This window comes from Thunnus thynnus, chromosome 5 (genome assembly GCF_963924715.1).
Source record: "Thunnus thynnus chromosome 5, fThuThy2.1, whole genome shotgun sequence".
Classification (NCBI taxonomy): Eukaryota; Metazoa; Chordata; class Actinopteri; order Scombriformes; family Scombridae; genus Thunnus; species Thunnus thynnus.
In genome coordinates, this window is record NC_089521.1 from 6,678,409 (window position 1) to 6,696,668 (window position 18,260).

The window sequence follows — 18,260 nt, forward strand, 5'->3', positions numbered from 1 at the left end:
ATATTTTTTTAACCTTTGAACACAACCAGGCAAGCTGTTTCCCCCTTCTTCCAGTCTTTATGCTAAGCTAGGCTAACTGCCACCTGGCTTGAGCGTCATACCTCTTATCTAGGTTTAAATCTTCTCATCTAACTCTTGGCGAGAAAGCGAAAACACATATTTGCCAGAATGTCAAACTATTATGTTAATGTGGGGAGATAAGATTAAATCCAGAGATGATTTTCCCTTTTACAGCCCCAAAGGGTGATTTAGATGAGTGAGACTATATACACACAGACATTAAGACATAATTTGTTAAATCTGAAGAAACTGAGCCAGCCATAATAATTACATATTTGGTGCAGTTGCACTGACCATATACTTGAGTTGTATCAAAGTTAGCTGACCTCTTAATTCTTCTCAGATTCGAGGAACAGTAACCCACTGAACATTTCTTTTTTCACATTTTTTTGTCAGGCCATATTAAGAGACATAATGTCACAAACACATCTAATAAGAATCAATCGTACCTGAGCTCTGTGAAGCCTCTTCAGCTGTTCTCTTTTAGCCTGTTGGGCCACCGTCTTCTCTTGCTTCCTCCTCTGTCTCTCTGAATACAGCTGGGACCAGAGGTATAGAACATTTCAGAAACTGTGCACACATGCAAATAGAGTTAACATGTCCCTGCATTATGCAGACTTGCAGTACAAACAAATGATGTCTAGAAACCTTTTGATTAGATGCTGTGGTTTCATTTTCATCATCAGTTGAGGAAGGCTCTTCCAGGTTCTGTTGACTGGAGGCTAAACAAAAAAATCAACAACAAAAACATAAAAAAGTGAGAATAGTTAAGAAACTGTAGTCACTATACCACCATTTTTATGGAAAATAACTAAAATATTTAAATATTTTATGGTCTGAATCTATACATGACACCTGGTATACACCTGGTAACACCATAAAAAGCTTGACAGAGGCCATTTTTCATGTTTCTTTCTAACCCCATTAGGACAAGGAACAAAAACACCTTTTTTAATCACTTCTCACTTGAACCAAATTACCCTGTGAAACCCTGAGGGGTGACATGATAAACCTGAGGGTTAAATTCTGCAGCAAATGGAATGCATTATAACATTCATAAGTATGTTTTAATTAGTGTATAATCACCTGAAAATAAGAATCCTTGTGTTTTCTAGAATGAGCCCTTCATATCTACATAGGGAGCGGGTCCTCTTCCACAGAGCCCGCCATGTTGCACCGCCATGTTCTACAATAGTCCACGACAGACAAACCAAACACTGGCTCTAGAGAGGGCCTTTCGCATTTTTCGCAGCCACCATAGCTTCTCCTACAGGCTTGGAGGGGAGGGGGTCATTGTTTTGGTCTTACGGCCTACAACTTTACTGTTTCGGTTCAATCAAACTGCTCTCATCAGTGCAGTTTACAGCAGGCAGCTGTAAAAATTCTATATGTAACCTTCATGGCTCTAATCAGAAGAAGTTAGCTACCAGCTGGTGAACACAGTGAAGCATTTAGACGCTAAAGAACCAGATATCTCCATCAGGAGTTGGTGAAAACTAAAACAGAACTAACAGGAGAGGGAATGTCGGACTTTGATTCAACTGAAACACACCTTCTTATTGATGACAATGTGGCCGCCTTTCTGCCAGATGCATAAATTGCTTGCTTACACATTGGCCATATCAACTATATAAGTTGATAATATGTCAGTGTTGTTTTTACATTTTGTTTCCCCCATGTGGCAAAAATGTATTATTGTACCTTTAAAAGATCTCAAGCCAAACAAGCTGGGAACCGCTGCACTAACCTTTGTTTCTGAGGTTGGTGAGGATTGTCTTGACTTCCTTTTGAACCTCCTGGTCATTCCCCTCGCTCTCCAACGCCTCCCTCTTCCTCAGCCTCAGGGAAGAGAACAGGTCAACCCTCCTGCGGGACAGCGAGGCCATGTCGTCAGAGAAGACCCCTTCACAGTCTCTCTGGCTCTTGAAGGACACCTGCTGCAATAGAGAGGGTAGGTCCCGCCCAGCCCCCCATGGATCTGCCCCTACAGACGCCCACCGAGCTTCACGCTTTCCGGCTGCCTTCTCTTCTCTGGGCAGCTCTACAGCCATGGCACTTGAGAGGGAGTTGAAGTTGAATGCTCCTTCTGACATGGGCCTCTGTTTGCGGGTGCCGTCACGTTTGGTTCTCCTGGTAAAGCAGAAAGCCAAATCAGGATATGAAACAACAAAATCCAGAAAATGAATAGCAAAAGAAACACTTTAGACTGATACAATGGATGGACTTTTACTGAAACATCTTGCCCACAGCAGCACTGATGTGGTGTTTAAATAAACTATGGATAAATATACATAGTTAATATAATACAAACATTGTGACTGCTGTGTTGGAGCTGCTGGAGGGATTGGACACACTAAATGTCCTCCTGAAGGCGTTGGCTATAACCTGGAAGGCTGAGGGGGACGAGGCTGAGCTTTGGCTCTGCGCTGGTTCTCCGTCCTGGCCCGAGTCTGTCTGAGGCTTATCTGCTTCTGTCTCTGCTTGTACCTGATAAAACATCAGAGGACAGGAAAAATGTGGTCAACATATAATGTGGAAATAATTCCTCTTATCTCATTCACATCACTGTCTTTGGACCGTTGCATTATGCTGTAGAAGAAAGGGGTGAGAGATAAAGAGAAAAATCTTTCATGTCCAGACTTTTTCTTCTCCAGCACAACAACTGAATTTGGTGCATTAACAAATAAGTAAAATCTCAACCTGGTCCTTATGTTGATGTGTGGTTTCGGTGTCTGTGTTACTCAGAGTTTCTTCTGGTGTGACCAGCATGTCCCAGTTCAGAAGCTTCTCTTTCTGAGAAAGAGATAACATCAAGCGTTTCTTTGGGGTGGACGAGTGCTCTTTCTTCTCACTTCCCTCTGAAGGATTCTGGTTATCTGCAGATGTCTTGCAACTGTCTTCGGAGTTCTGAGTGAACAGGAATCTTATCAGTGGACGGAAAAATCTATTTATTCATACAAAATCCTTAAAAATATCTATGCAATTTGAGCATTGCATGACCAAACCCTGCTAGTTACAAGGCTCTCAATGGTAAGACTGTTCTGAAATTTACAATGAATTCCACTGAACATACAGTTTGTTTTTCTGCTGAAGTGATCTCCTCAAAGTCAGAGTCAGCTTCGGGGACAGTCTCTGGTCCCTCTCTGTCTAGCGGCCAGCTTCTCTGGAAGTGCTTGATGAAGAGCAGAGGGAACGCTGCAAACACAGACACAACAGCAAGGATGTTATTCCCATATACATCAGCTTTGCAGACACAAAGATGACTTTCATTATTAGCACTATTGGAACAGAAGTTCAGCTGTTATTTTCATTTCAGTTATTTAAGTGAACTCAAGAAAAAGTCTAAAACAAGTGCTGCAGTTTATTTGGCTCAGTATAAAATGCAATGAAAACAAAGACAAAGAGGCATTCAAAAGAACTTTAGATGCATACAGACAAAAGCTGTTGCGGTGTATCTACTAAAATACACCCACTGTGAAGCAGTAACCTTACGTCACAGAGGTGATACGAAATAACTGAGACAGCTGAAAGCCTTCTACATGACTAACCAATGGTATGTGACAAACCCACACTGTGTGCACAAAAACCATGTTACTAGACAAAACAATCGTCCTGATACACCTGCAAAAATAGGGCTAAGTTGATAGAACTACTGCCAGAAATGTTTGGTCTGTGAATCACAGGAACTAAAGAACTCTGCGAACACAGTGAACATTTGCAAGACCTCCCACAGAGTTCCCCCGAGAGTTTCCACGTGTTTAAAAGAGAACAATACTGACCTCTGGTGTTGCCTATTCTGCATTACAACAGTTTATAATCTGCACTTTGTCATTATACCTTCTCTTGTCTTTATGTTAGGACATCTTTATGTATACATTCACTGGCCACTTCATTAGTTACACTTATGCAATCTAATACAACAGCTCTGCCACGCATTCTATACTCAGGTGTACCTGATGAAGTGGCTGCTGAGTGTATGTAAATATATACACACACACACATATGTATATATATATATATATATATATATATACATACACATATATAGTCTCTATTGACTATTGTAGCTGAGAAATCTGTAACAAATAATTCTGATATGATTCTACAGAACATGACTTTAGACATGCACAGTATTCCTAAGATGATACTGCACAAACTAAGTAAGCCAACCAAATTACAATGATCTGTTGTCCGTAGAAACAGACCAGGCAGGCACAGGGCTTCAGTTCTCCGTCAAACCTGAATACAGATACAGTTACAAGGGAGGAAAATCTAATTGAAGATGGAGAAGAAGCATTGCAGAGACAGACTAAATAAAAACCTGAGGTACTCACTCGCTCTAATCTTCCGTTTCCAGCGACTATTCTGTTTGGTGTTACGGTGATCTGCAAAAAAGTGGAAATGCACACAAAATAAGAGACAGGCAGACTGAATACTATAAAGTTTTTGAATATTGGCTCAATGGTTGATTAAGATCACAGATACCAGACCATTGACAGTGTGTGCACTGACTCTGGTCCTCCATACTTTTATATACAGTATATGGAGTGAAAATAAGAACCTAGTAAGTAATGATCAAGTCCGGAAATGTTGTTTTAAGGATTATACAACCCTACAGGATAACTTAAGTGTAAGTGTGTAACTAGATAAGTTTTATAACTAAAACATCTGTTCATTAGATTAATGCTGGTGGTCCATTATCACTCAGCATAAAGCATTATACCAGAGAAATGATTTCTGGATGGAAAATAGGTTGATTCTGATGTCTATCGTCTAATAATTGCTAAGATTTTCAGATTCTACCATGATATGCTCTGCTACAATTCAGTATCCCAGTTCATGCCAATGCATCAGCTTTAAAAACTATGACCGATGAGTTTGCATTGTTTCTCCATGTGCAGAAATGTGTGTGGACAGAGTGTACAGTTCAGGGAAACTGCTGCCGAGATAGAACAACAAACACTCAGCTAAGTGTGGGAGAAAAGCTACAGTATGTCAGCCGCACCCTGATCCACCCAGACAAAACCGGGGGAGGGACTCCAACACAAACACTCACGCTTACGAAGAGGGGTCACCATTTAAAGTTCAGCCAGTTTAAGATTCTCCCTCAGGGAATATCATGTTTTCAAGCAATAACAGGGACTGAAAACCCATTTGTGCAGCACAGCAGCTTTTGTAATAGCGTTGAGAGATACAGAGTAACTTTCCTTAGGGTCAATCAACGATAAACAATGTTTACATATAGTGTGCTGTATATCTTGGCAGTATAAGGGAGCTTGGACATTAAGCCACACAGGAGCCATACTGACCTTTGGTCATGTCCTGGTTTTGGCCCTTAGCCCCTGTGGCATCTTGTGCCGTGGGTTTTACTATGCAGGAAGCTTCCAGAGCTTCCACAGCCATTTCTGTGTCTTCAGGAATGCTTATCTGATCGTCATCAAGCTGCTCTGAATGCAAGCTGGATGCCCCACCTGGAAATAAAAACAATATGTGGGCATTAAATATTAACTAGCATCAAAGAAATACTAACATATCCAAAGTACAGTGGAAATTAACTGACTTGTAGCCTGTGGCATGCATATTGTCTCATTGGAAATCTACTTTAAAACAACCAATCACTCTACTGCTTGTATGCAGCGCTATATTAGCAAAAACAATTAGTGAAGTGTGACTAAGAATGGCTGTCAGGTACAAAAGAAATACATTCCTGTTATGCAGCACATGAATCCTGATGTACTTTTCATACAACAACAACTGTTAAGTGAACACAGTGAATATAGTGTCTGCTTCTGAAAATGACACATGCTGGTGTCTAAAAGTGCAATCCACTCAAGTTTTCTAACATCACAGAATGATATTAAACTCAATACACATACAAGCATGAATACAGTAATATACATCACATGTTCATAATTAAGTACTCACAGAATAATGAAGTCAACATTGTACAGAATCTTTCCAAAGATGATTCCACTTGGTCACAGCAAAGAAATGAGAACATCTGGTCATTAGATGACCCCAGCCTTTTATTAATGAGACTCTTTCACTTGTACCTAATGATGTTTCCACTTTGCTTTGGTTTAATGTTTGTCAGAAGAGACTAGGAAAAGCCACAGGGTGAATGGCTTGTGATGTGAAGTGACAGCAAAGGTTTGAAAACTGCACATACAAAAAACTTTACCAGATAACATGTGGATACCAAACCCAGAAGAAAGGATAGAGAAGACCCACTTGCAGAGCCCATCAGGAAGCTGACAGGAGATGTGATTCACTTCAGTTCTGTTCAGGTTGACTGCAGTCAGATTCAATTCAATTTAGCTATACGGTATTTATTTATTTTTTGCAGCAGAAGCCTTTAAAGCCATGTGATTAAGGGCAAACTGTATAACCCCACTGCTGTGTGCCTCCCTTTGAATCCACTGCACACTTAAAGGTTGTTCAGCTTCTCATCAAATGTTACAAAGCATGTGTTATTTGTTGAGTTAACAAAAGCTGTGATTGTGGACATGATTTGTGTGGGTGATGTTAGGTCAACGTAGCACAAAGGTGGGAAAAGGATTTGCTTTGACAGGAACTTTTTTGATGAAGTTGTTAATGTCGTGGTTAAAGGACATGGAAATATTTTAAAAATGTAGCCATTGCAACTGTTCAATTATGTCTGAGCCATGGTTTCTTGGAATTATTCAAATTCAACTAATTGGTAACAAACGACGAAGCAAATAATTTATGTAATCAAAAGGGATTTATTTTTGTATATATATATATTTACAGCTTATAAATATCATAAATTAAGCAATTTTACAGTAATTATCAGTATGGAAAACAAATAACAAGGCTAGCAGGCTGCTTCGAGACCAATCATAAACACAACTACAAAACAGAAACAGTATAGCCAACAAAATGTATCTGGCAGTGTGCAAAAAGCTGCTATGGGGCTGCTGATCTCTTGAGCAAAGTCTAGGAGGTACATGAGAGAGATCTGGAGAGGGGCTCTGAGGGGGGGAGGCCTCCTTCTGTAACAGAGGGAACCACAGACAGACCACAGACATGTGGACACATAACGTTACTGTCAAACTGGGCTGAGAAGAATGAGGGCTGCTGATGATGAACATCAGAGAGAAAATAAATCAGTCACTCAGGGGCATTCAGATGGATGATTTGTGTTAGGGAGGTTAGGGAGGAACACAGCACAGCATGAGCGTTAGTGGGGTTACCTCAAACGTTATGACTGACGTCAAACTAACAGAATGATTATGTGATGAACAAACTGACTAAAAGGTGCTATGCGTGCATCATCGAACTGTTAACACAAACACAAAGAAGGTCAGAAGCTTCTGACAATCTCCACACTAAACTTCATGATGTGTGCCACCAGTTCAACTCAGAAATCTGCTGTTTACCATCTATTTTGTGGTGCTGATCTTTGATGGCAAAGAAAGCTTTCAGACTTCATCTGAATAACCTTAAATGATAAGTGAGTGATTTTCTATATTCTTCTTATTGTAAACAAATCCCATGAAAAGACCAAAACCAACAATGGACTGATCCTACCAACAAGTGTTGTCTGCATCTAAGTGCATCTCAAGCCTGACATATCTTATTCCTCTGTGGCATAGAGATCCATTGTTGCCCAAAAACTATTAAAAACACATCAGTGAGTCACACTGTTCCACTGGGTGTCATGTTCCTACATTACCATAAACACACACACACACACACACACTGTAGTTTATTTTGAATCAATCCTAAATACAACATCCTGCTGCTGAAAATGCACACTAGCACACTAAATGTGTAATAATCCACTGCTGAAAATAGTCCTCAAAAAATGCCTGATTTCTTCCTGTTTAAGTAACGTTAGCTAAAAAGTACAGTGCCCACCTGTTTTAGGAAATTACTGAGACTTTAAAAAAAAAAAAAAAATCAAACAATATTGTGTGTCATTTTTAAAAGTTTACATCTTTGGAGCCACCAGGCTTGGGTCTGCTTGTCCACAGACGGAGTAGTAGCAGGGAGGAGAGACGGACTAACACATTGTTGGTTTTGGTCTTTTCATGATACTTGTTTTTTTTTTATGAAATGTTGTTGACAATGACAAATATGTAGATATGTAATGATATCACATAATAATATACATATTTAAAGTGAATAATATTTAAATGCTGGAACTAAAAATATTAATGACTTAACATAACTTAACTTAACTTAACATGGAGGCATGATGGCATTTGTGTTTATAATAATTTAACCTAGTTATCATAATTAATTTGGAATTCTATTACATGTATAAAGATGCAACATATAACACCTTCACCGACTACAACATGCCATACTTGGAACCCATAGTGCTTTGTGATTGGTAAATCTGGGTTAGGTGGATGGGGACGGAACTACAAAGGCAGCCAATGCAAAAGCCAAATGACAAAATCTTATGAAAGAAGCCGGCCAATCGTCACCTTCCCCGCTGACAGGAATCAGCCAATCAGAGGGTGCAGCATTGGAAACTTGAAACAGACTGAACAAAATGAAGTGAAAAAAACAAATGGATTGAAGGAAAAAAAAAAAATGTGGGAAATGTGAGATGTGGGGAGAAAAAGGAAAATGGAAGATGCAAAGAAAACATAATGAGTGCTGAGAATTACAAGAAATAGTACGGTAGGTATTAATAAGACATAATTACTGATATGACAGAACTGTCCAAATAACAGGTCAGTGCTTCAGTGCATTTTGAGAATTATCCCCAATTCTGCACAATTTTACCAAACTATCAGAATTGATTTTACCTTAGGCAGCATTTACAACATCGAATATGCAACAAAAAATCATCAAAAATTACGAACAAAAAACTGCAATACTTTGAAATAAAAACAACAAAGTGAAATATTTTCACTGAGTCAAGAATATTCAGTCCTTTGTGGACGGAATATGTCCACCGTTGAGGAAAATGAAAAAAAAAAAAATCAGCTTGGAATGATTATAGATAAGGCTCATCATTTTTGGTTTTTACAGATTTTCTACAGAAATGTTCACGATTCTTATTAAAGGATTGGACCTTTTTGAACTGAATTTTAACCAGATTTGACATCCAAATGCATCTAAAAGTAGTTGAGTTCTGTGTTGCAAGAGAACATGGACTTTTTAAAGTAAATAAGGGTCCTCTTGTAATGTGCACAGCTCAGAAATTCTTTTTTAGCACTAGAGTCCCCAGGTAAAAAAAAAGGCTTTCAGAGGTTAAACTATGGTGTTTGTGATGCAATTTTTTTTTTTTTTTTAATAATCCAATTCATCAAATCCACACCTGTTTTCCATTATTCAAAACAGTTTTCCAGATTTGATTGTGAAAAATAAAAACCATAAATAATGAACCCTAAACTTAGGAAGCAAAATCATTCTATTACAATACATAACAAAAGTGAAATACTAGCATCTACCACAAAAAAAACAATTACATTTCTTGAAATTATATATTTTTTAAAAAATACTGTTTTGGCATTTCCATTGCATATCTCTGTGGTGCAGAGTTAAGGTGCAGCATGCAATATGCAGAGTCAGTGTAACATCAAAAAAAAAAACATGTGAAATTTATGACACATTTAGTTCACTGAAAAGAAACCAACACAGTCCAGATGGATTTCAAGGTTAGAGTCAGAGAGCATGTTCCAGGTTACTAGACTGCAATTAGACACCACATGGTCTGTCCTTGGCATATTATCAAAACAGACTCTTTCAGGTACCTCTAAGCCTGTCTGGAGTGCAGAATGGAAAAAGTCTGACATTTATTGACCATCCATTTAGATGCTCTGGGATAAACAAGATCACTGGATCATAGATTCTAATGTGTCCGGAACAGATTTCACCTTGTGCTGTCTAAATGTTGACATTGAACAGTTACAACTGTGTGATATAAGGTAATTATTTACATCTGTACCGATATGCCTGCAGTGTCAGCAGCCTGGAACAAGCCCATGTGAGTCACAGATGCATTCAACAGGGTACAACACCAGGAGACCCTGAAGATCAACAAGTACCAGAGGATCTGAGTGCTGGGCACCTCAGTATACACCATTATTACTTATACTACACTATATAGTCTGAGTACCTATATGATATGACAATATGCTTTAAATGGCCTTCTGTTGTGCTGTACACTGTTACTGAGAGCAGATTTGACACAGTGCAGCCACACCAGACACTGAATACGAGCAGTGGAAGCTAATGAACTGAAGCATTTTTATAATAATAATAATAATATACTGTTTAAGTTGCTTACTAAAACACTTTTGTCTTCAAAAACACAAAATTAAAATGGCCATGGACACTTGGAATGTAGGAAGTATAGATAATATTTGGTGTCAAAAGTATTACTTTTTATCAACCCTGGATTCATCCATTCTGGGCAGTACAAGAGTAGAAATTCTAATCAGGTCATTGACCCAGTCAAGCCCATTCGTTACTCCCCCCTCCTATGTGAACTGGTGGCCGATGAGCTGCTGCTGGGCCAGCTGGGGCTCCTGGTACATCTGTCCCAGCATCTCGTGCATCATGCAGAGCAGGGGACAGCCCAGGCTCAGCAGCTCAAACAGGAACACATAGTCATGTGAGTAGCTCCTGACGTGGGACCCCGCAGCTGTGACAGTCTCACACACACTTCCCAACAGCCATCGAGGCAACACACACACAGCCTGGCTAGCACGCCTCGGCCAGCTCAGGCTTTGCCTAAGCAAGGAAACCAGGGTACCTGCGGGTTGTATCTGGACGCTGTCTGTCGCAGAGTAGTTCCCACTGTCCAACGATGACGGCGTGGCACGGCTTTGGTCATCCTGAATGAATCAAGATACACAGAAGGAAACTGATGACGTACAACATAACCCTCTATTACATATTCACACATACACATTCTTCCACATCTAATATATCAAATAATATATACATGCTTAAGACATATTACTTGGTACACAGGTTCCCTATAATTTTTCCCTCCACATAATCCAAGTAGCTACCAATAGTGCCATCATGCGACTAGTAATAAAGCATTTTGAGTTTTTGGCCAATAACTCATGAAAAAAAAAAAGATTTTATTGGTGGATTTCTTGGATTGAGACAGAGCTGCCAGTGTAAGCTACTCACATTTCCACCTAGAATTTCTGCCATTCAGTCTTCACCAAATTGAAACATACTATATTTGAAGTAGCCCAAAAACAATTATAAACTCATATAATTTTTCTATAATGGATTACTTAAGTTTTGGAGGTGTGGCCTTTTGACATGAAATGCTGAAACTCTGCCAAAACAATGCAACATTGAATTCCAGACATGTTCAGATGGATGGACATTAAACAATCTGTAAATTGTCATCATATTTTACCTATAAGTGGCGCAACAGTAAAATAATTAAATGCATATGATCCTATGGTCATTAAAACAATATATACTTGGAACTGAGGTCCACCTCATGTAGCAGGTAAATGACAACAAGCGAGTGGAGGAGCAACAGCACTTCTGTTTGACATAAAATAGGCGGTTTGGCAGGTGAACCACGCTGAAAATACACTTCAAGTTTCTTTTGTATTTTGCATTTTCTCATTAGTTTTGTTGCTCGTTTGTAACATCTGTAGTGTTCCTTACCGTTCTTCTCCTGAGCCTGCCCATGTGAGTGCTGGATTGGCGCTGGGCATAATGCATCTTGCAGTAGAACTTTGCTGTGGCAAAAGAATACAAAATTGTAAACATGCTTGGTTTAAAGTCCAATACACACAAAACTATGAAATTGGAAAATTGGAATGATCCAGCTAATCCTCTGACAACCTAAAAACTGAAGTGAGTTATCGTTCATATATTTTTGTGTAGAACCTGAGCTTCAACAAGGCTAAAAAGGTCAAGTCAGGTCTCTAAAGTTTTACAGAACAAAGTGATTAAACTATACCTGCAGAGCAATGTGTTTTATGTGGGGTAAAGGGACCCATAGTTACAGTGAATCAAACGTACCCCCCTGTGAGTCGAAGGCGTGCCCGCCCAGACGCAGGGTGCAGTTACAGACATCACAGCGGAAACACTCGCGGTGGAAGAAGTAGCCCTCAGTGCTCAGCCTCTCCATCACATAGACCCGCTTGGAGCAGAAGTGGCAGATATCGCTGCCACCAAGCCCGGGAGGGAAAGCCTTACGCACCACACTCTGAGAGGGACAAGAACGGAACATGTTAGATAGATGTTTGATGACGTTTTTTTTTTTTTTTTTCCCTTGAATCGATGTTCATTTCCAAGAGATGCCTGAGAAAAACAGTCACATGTTCCAGCAGTCAGAAAGCAGCATAAAAAGAGGTAAACTGTTAAAAGCAGTGTTTGACATAACTGCTATAAATTCATGTTTTAAGGTATTTGCAGTTTGTTGTATGTATAGATGCATTGTGCAAAAAAGCGCTGTTGACAAACTGAATCATGGCATTAAAAGCTTAACATTAAAGTAATACAGTATATAAATATTTTTGCGGCTCATTTTACTCAAAGTAAAGGTCAATAATATTGATGTCCCAGCCCTCATGATAATCCACAAACCTTGCTGTGGAAAACCTCACATTAGACAATCTGACCATGGAAAACTATTTTTTGTTAACAATAAAATGAGCCAACATAGTAGATCTGAATATTATGGTTTATATTGAACACAGACTTTACAGCAGTGAATGATCCATACCAGTATACACAGGGATTGCCTGAGGCTCAAAACTACATCATCATAAAGCCTATGAGTATAAAATATCACGTCAACTCTCAAGTGTAATGTAAAATCAAGTTAGGCCAAATGAGAACATACAAAGTCCAGTAAGAATTTAGTATCTGAAATCTCATATGAGACTCAGGTAATCTTATTATAGTGACAAAATGCCCTCAGTTGGTGTTCTTGTGGTCTTTTACACAGAATTTTAAAGGGGCACTGCACCGATTTCACACATGAAGATCAGTCCTACTCAGCCTGTGAACCTGTGAAACCAATTTTATAATGTCACTGAGTTCCTCTTTAACAGCCTTGTAAAGGGGGAACTCTGATCAGGAAGAAGGTCAAGTTAAGTCAAGTCTGTTTACAGGTGTTGGGGAGTGCTGCTACATTTGTGAAAAAAGTTGTACAAAGCCTTTTGTGGCTCCAGAGGGAGCTGCATGAAGTCTGATAAACTGCTAAAGTGATGTTGGGACTGAAAGTTTGAAACTGAAAAACATCTAGAGTTGTGGGCTTATAAAAGTGTGAGGTTACCAAACCTCTGTAGCACGCTCCTCATCTCTGCTTGAGGCTACATTAGCTGTTACTAGCATAACACATCCGAATCTCTGACCGAACTGTTGGCCGTTGAGTTGCATTGTGGGGGATGTAGACGCCAGGTTTTGATGAGGAGGAGGAATGCGGGGAATAAAAAAAGACAATATTGGTTGGTTCTTCTGCATCAGTTTTGATACCTTTTTAAACTGTCCATTGTGAGTCTGACTATGTTATAGGGCTCTTTTAAGTCTGGGAAAATAACCCTTATTATGTCAAAGATAGAAGCCATCACAGCTGTCGGGGATTGGGTTTAAAAATTACAAGTTCATAACAGAAAGTCGACATTACAAACTGGAGGTGTGGAGTATGAAAGATGTGGGTGTTTATGGGAAATGAAGAATCCAGGGTTTTTAGAGGAACTAAGAGTCAGGACATCTCAACCTCTGCTGCTTTAATGATCGTTGGCCATAAATCGCTGGAGCACCTCTTTAAAAAAGGACTAACACTGCTGCAGTTTACTTTCATTTCCTTGTTCAATGAATTCATATTTATAAGTCAACCACTGTCTAGTCTTGCTTCACTAGACCCAGCTCAAGTTTGTTTAAGTAATTCTCGTAATTAGTCAAGTAAGTACATTTGTGACCCGAGTTTACACTTGGTATATACTGTATCGTTCAATCATCACAAGCTACCATATGGCATGTTGTGTGAGCATCAAGCCAGTCATCATCTAGTCTCGTTTAACTACACTATGACTAACAAGCTCTATCACACTAGTCGGCAGTTTTAAACCAAGCAGTGGTTAAACATGATGTAACTGAGTTAGTAATAATAGCATGCGTCTATAAGCTGCCACTATGCAACCACTACCAAGGCTCTGCAGCAGTGTGAAATGGTAACACACCACAGAGAAATGAGACAAAGCAGAACCAATTTACCCCTTCAGCCTTAGGAGCCCTTCCTGGCCAGGGAACTAGAGCCTGAAAAGGCAGATAACCTGTTGTCAAATCTGGGAGCAGAGCTGAAAACAGGAACATTTTCTTTAATTTACTGTGAAATCAGTGAGTGCTGATCTTTAAATCCAACACACCCAACAGTTCAAAACTGTAGGTTAGATAATATGGATCAAATAATGATTTTATCTTAAATATGAAATCAACAAAGTGTATTTTAATCTCATCCTTTGTCATAAAATGAAGCTATAATATTAAATGAGCCTAGGTTCTTTTTTCTCTCAGAGATTTGTTATAAGCTTAATGGATGCTGGAAGATGGAGGCTCTTTTCCTCCTTTGCTTTTTACTTTGACTAAACTGTATTGTCAGGAAATAGAAGAAAACTATGTAATCATGTGTCATTTCTTTCCCTTCATAAAAAGGCAAAAACAGAAAAAAAGACCATGAAGTCTGGGTTAGATTTTTCTCTGCAACATCCACATGCATCTTACCGGTGTGGCATTGGGCCTGTGGTCTGTCTCATACAGGATGGCCAGTTTCTGAGCTTTAGCATCTATGGTTGATGATACCTTCCCAACTGTACGCTAACGTTAATGCCAGGGAAACGCAGAGAGTCAGAGGACAAAAACAGAAGGAGGAAATCACAGAGAAGGGTTACAAAGAGGAAAGATGAGAAGCAGAAAATGAAGGATTGAATGAATGGATATGGATTTAGAACTGGGCTATTAACTAATACCTCTTTAATGTAACTTGGAACGCCGATTGGACAGCTCTCAGAGCGAACAATTGACTTGTGAGCGATTCTTCTGGGGTTCTCAAGAGCACAGCTCCCATTGCACTACGATGGACACCAGTATGAACATCACTTGTGCAAGAATACACAGTTCATTCAAGTCATATTAGAATCCAAATGTTCTTCCTGTTCCCCTATTAATTTAATGTTTGCAATCTAACCCTTTAGAGGATGGCTTCACAGTTTTTCAAATCTGCCTTTAAACAACAGTCAGGTGCCCAAATGAACATTGAACACACTGGCTATTAAAATGTCTCATATTATCTGAAGATAATATGAGGCTTCAGCAGTCTGAGTTAGACAAATAAAGTGGATCTCTTCCACAGTTACAGTTTTTTTAGTAAAAAAAAAAATCCTCTTTGTGTCTTGACGGACAGCGTTTCCTGTTGAGCTGAGATGGAAGTATAGTAACAAAAGAGGGACCCTGGCACTAAAAGGACTGTAACGTTGAAAGATATCTACTAGATTTGACTTATTTGGATGACTGAAGCTTCAGATTAGCTTCAGATAAACTTTTAAATACATTTTTGCACAGAAGGAGGACTGGATTTTGTCCCCCATCACTTACATTGTAAGTGCATCATGAAAGGATCTTCTAATGTTCAGTATGAACAGGAGGAATGATTACAGCAAGAAAAACATGTTTCAGTGTTCATTTGAGCACCTGACTGTTGTTTTAGGACAGACTTTAAAAATTGTGAACCTGTCCTTAAATCCTTTCCTTTAGCTAGAAATCAGAAAAATACAAATACAATAGAAATATGTGATGTTGCTCTATGAATAATAACATTAACACATTCAGTTGAGTTGTCACAGCAAACTGACACTTATATTCAAACCATTCACTATTCAGTTTTTAGCTTTGGCAGAGAGCAGTGCCAGTGTCTGGTGTAAGAATCAGAATGGTTGTTTTATTCACATGTCTTCAAGTTAACTAAGTTTGTCTCAAAAATATAGAAAGGAGGGCTATTTAATTTCTCTTACAAGTTACATATGCTTTATAAAGAAGTTATTAATTTATAAGCTCAAGCTTAAGAACTTCTAAGCTCATGCAGACTAGGTATATTTGTATGCATGACTCAATAATAAAAAATAATCATAATCATCTTAAACTGAGGGAGAGACACTCATATTTACACTAGATGTATCTGCAGGTTATTAATCTCCAGGCATCATGTCATATGGCATATGTTACCTTTGCATGACCATTTTCATCACATTTGTCGTTGTCAAACGTCTCATGAGCAGTTTTGCGGAATTTTTCCTTTCCGTTTTCAAGATTGTCTTGAGAACTGTAACCTGTTCTTGCACACTTTCCCTCCTGCAGCGCAGAAACTGGAAGAGGAGAAGAGCTGCTGTGTCCATTTTCACAGTTAATTTCAGAAAGTCGAGACGTGATCTCCTGGCTGTCATCAGAGCAAGATGAGGACAGATGAATAGAAGTTTTGTTGCACGTGGAGGAATCAACATGGAGAGCGATTTCCTCTGGTTTGTCAGAGTCAGTATAAGACGAAGGAGTAGAAGAGTGTTTCTTGTTCTTGTGTGCAGCAGTGTAAAGGGGGACAGAGGAGAAACCAGCCTGGGCGGTGGGGTCAGGGACAGGGTGGACCATCGAGTAGATGGTTGAGCTCTCAGATACAGAGGAAGGAGGAGTAGGAGACAAGGAAGGAGGGGTAGAGGTAGATAGTTCCACCTACAGAAGAAGAGTCAGTAGGAAGTTAAAGACTGAGCAGAAAAAAGAGAGAAAACTAGAGAGAAAATAATTCCTCTCAACTAAAATAATCTCATCAACTAAAAGACACTGAATTTCAGGGCCTGTATTTATCAAGCATCTCAGAGTGACTCCTAGGATCTTTCACTAAAAACACTCCTACCTCAGAGTAGAATAAAGGAATATTTTATGAAGCTTCCTGCACTTGCTCTCAGTGAGGAGCAGGACTACTTCTAGGAGGAAGTGGGAAGTTGTGGTTTTAAGACACTTTCAGATTAGAAATTATGATGATGTATTGTTGTTGTCTGACACTCTGTGGTTTGAAATATTAGAAAATGTTAAATTTGAAATGCAGAAATAAATCCCCCCTTTATGTCGTGCAAAAATGCCCAATATAATACTTATAACATTGTAGCATCAAGCATACATGTATTGTACAGTATTGTACATACAAAAATGATGTAAACCTTCTGTGGGGTTGTGGCGCACCACTCTACAGAGAACGTGGAACCTTGTTTACTTATGTGCCCTCACATTTGCGGGAAAAATGCATTATTTCTACACTGTTAGTCTTGGGAAAGTGACTGCACCCGGCCAAAAATAAACCGACCATAACGCCACAAATTGTCGTTTTTACAGTTTGGTTTCTGTATGGATTAAACAAACAAGATATAATGTGTTAATTAGTGAGCTTTATAGGTGCTGATAGGTGAATTTTGTTTCCTTCATACAGAGCTAGTCAAGCTGTTTCCCCCTGTTTCCTGTCTTTATGCTAAGCTAAGCTAACTGGCCACTGGCTGTAGCCTTATATTTAACGGAAACATGAACGTGGCATCAATCCTCTCATCAAACTCTTGGCAAGAAAGCAAACAAGCATATTTCTCAAAAAGTCAAACTTTGCCTTTAAAGTTGCAAGGACTCTTTTTGTGAAGAGCATGAGCATTTTTTTGTCTTTCACAAAAGGTCAATCACAAATATATTTTTTTGCCAAACCTGTCTGTGGCTGAACGTCATCCCCTGTCAACCAAGCACTTGTGGAGCTCTCCTACTGGCTGAGATAGGAGTACATTCAGAGAGGTAATAAACTGTTTTTACTCCTAGACCTAAAAAGTAGGACCAAATATGTATCACTGAGAATTTTTGGCCAGTTAGGTCTGATTTCCTACTGTGAGCTGCTTGATAAATAAGTGCCTAGTTCTCTTTTCTTTCAATATCTAACTTTTTTACATAATAAACTAACAAAGAAAGGAAAGTGTGTTGGATAATGCAAACATCCAGATTACAAAATCTACAGAAACACAATTAATACACCACCTACAGCATGCACATTGTTTAATATTGGATGATCCAAGTAGAGTTGTTAAACACACTTGAAACCATGTCAGACAGCAAACCATGACAAGCAGCAAAGTGCACTACAAAATGGTTAATAAACCTCTCAGCTAATGCAAGTATAGGAAGAAAACCAAGCTAGAGAGATGAAAACTTATAAT

General features: G+C 39.1%; 1 protein-coding gene across 9 annotated transcripts in view; it reads right to left on the reverse strand.

Annotated features, from left to right (window-relative positions):
• mical2b (microtubule associated monooxygenase, calponin and LIM domain containing 2b) overlaps positions 1 to 18,260 on the reverse strand; it is a 67,909-nt gene that overhangs the window by 5,697 nt on the left and 43,952 nt on the right. For 3 of the 9 annotated variants that reach the window (XM_067588904.1, XM_067588902.1, XM_067588903.1), the window contains exons 20-34: positions 16,252 to 16,749; positions 15,000 to 15,101; positions 14,755 to 14,847; positions 14,248 to 14,289; positions 12,046 to 12,232; positions 11,686 to 11,759; positions 10,799 to 10,880; positions 5,370 to 5,531; positions 4,395 to 4,445; positions 3,134 to 3,255; positions 2,761 to 2,967; positions 2,372 to 2,547; positions 1,808 to 2,190; positions 709 to 782; positions 510 to 599 (exon numbers count right to left, since the gene is read on the reverse strand). In XM_067588904.1, the coding sequence (XP_067445005.1) occupies positions 510 to 599; positions 709 to 782; positions 1,808 to 2,190; positions 2,372 to 2,547; positions 2,761 to 2,967; positions 3,134 to 3,255; positions 4,395 to 4,445; positions 5,370 to 5,531; positions 10,799 to 10,880; positions 11,686 to 11,759; positions 12,046 to 12,232; positions 14,248 to 14,289; positions 14,755 to 14,847; positions 15,000 to 15,101; positions 16,252 to 16,749 (2,343 nt within the window). Of the gene's footprint in view, positions 1 to 509; positions 600 to 708; positions 783 to 1,807; positions 2,191 to 2,371; positions 2,548 to 2,760; positions 2,968 to 3,133; positions 3,256 to 4,394; positions 4,446 to 5,369; positions 5,532 to 6,648; positions 8,576 to 10,798; positions 10,881 to 11,685; positions 11,760 to 12,045; positions 12,233 to 14,247; positions 14,290 to 14,754; positions 14,848 to 14,999; positions 15,102 to 16,251; positions 16,750 to 18,260 lie in introns of those variants that run through there. The other 6 variants (XM_067588905.1, XM_067588906.1, XM_067588907.1 and 3 more) reach the window with 6 other exon arrangements.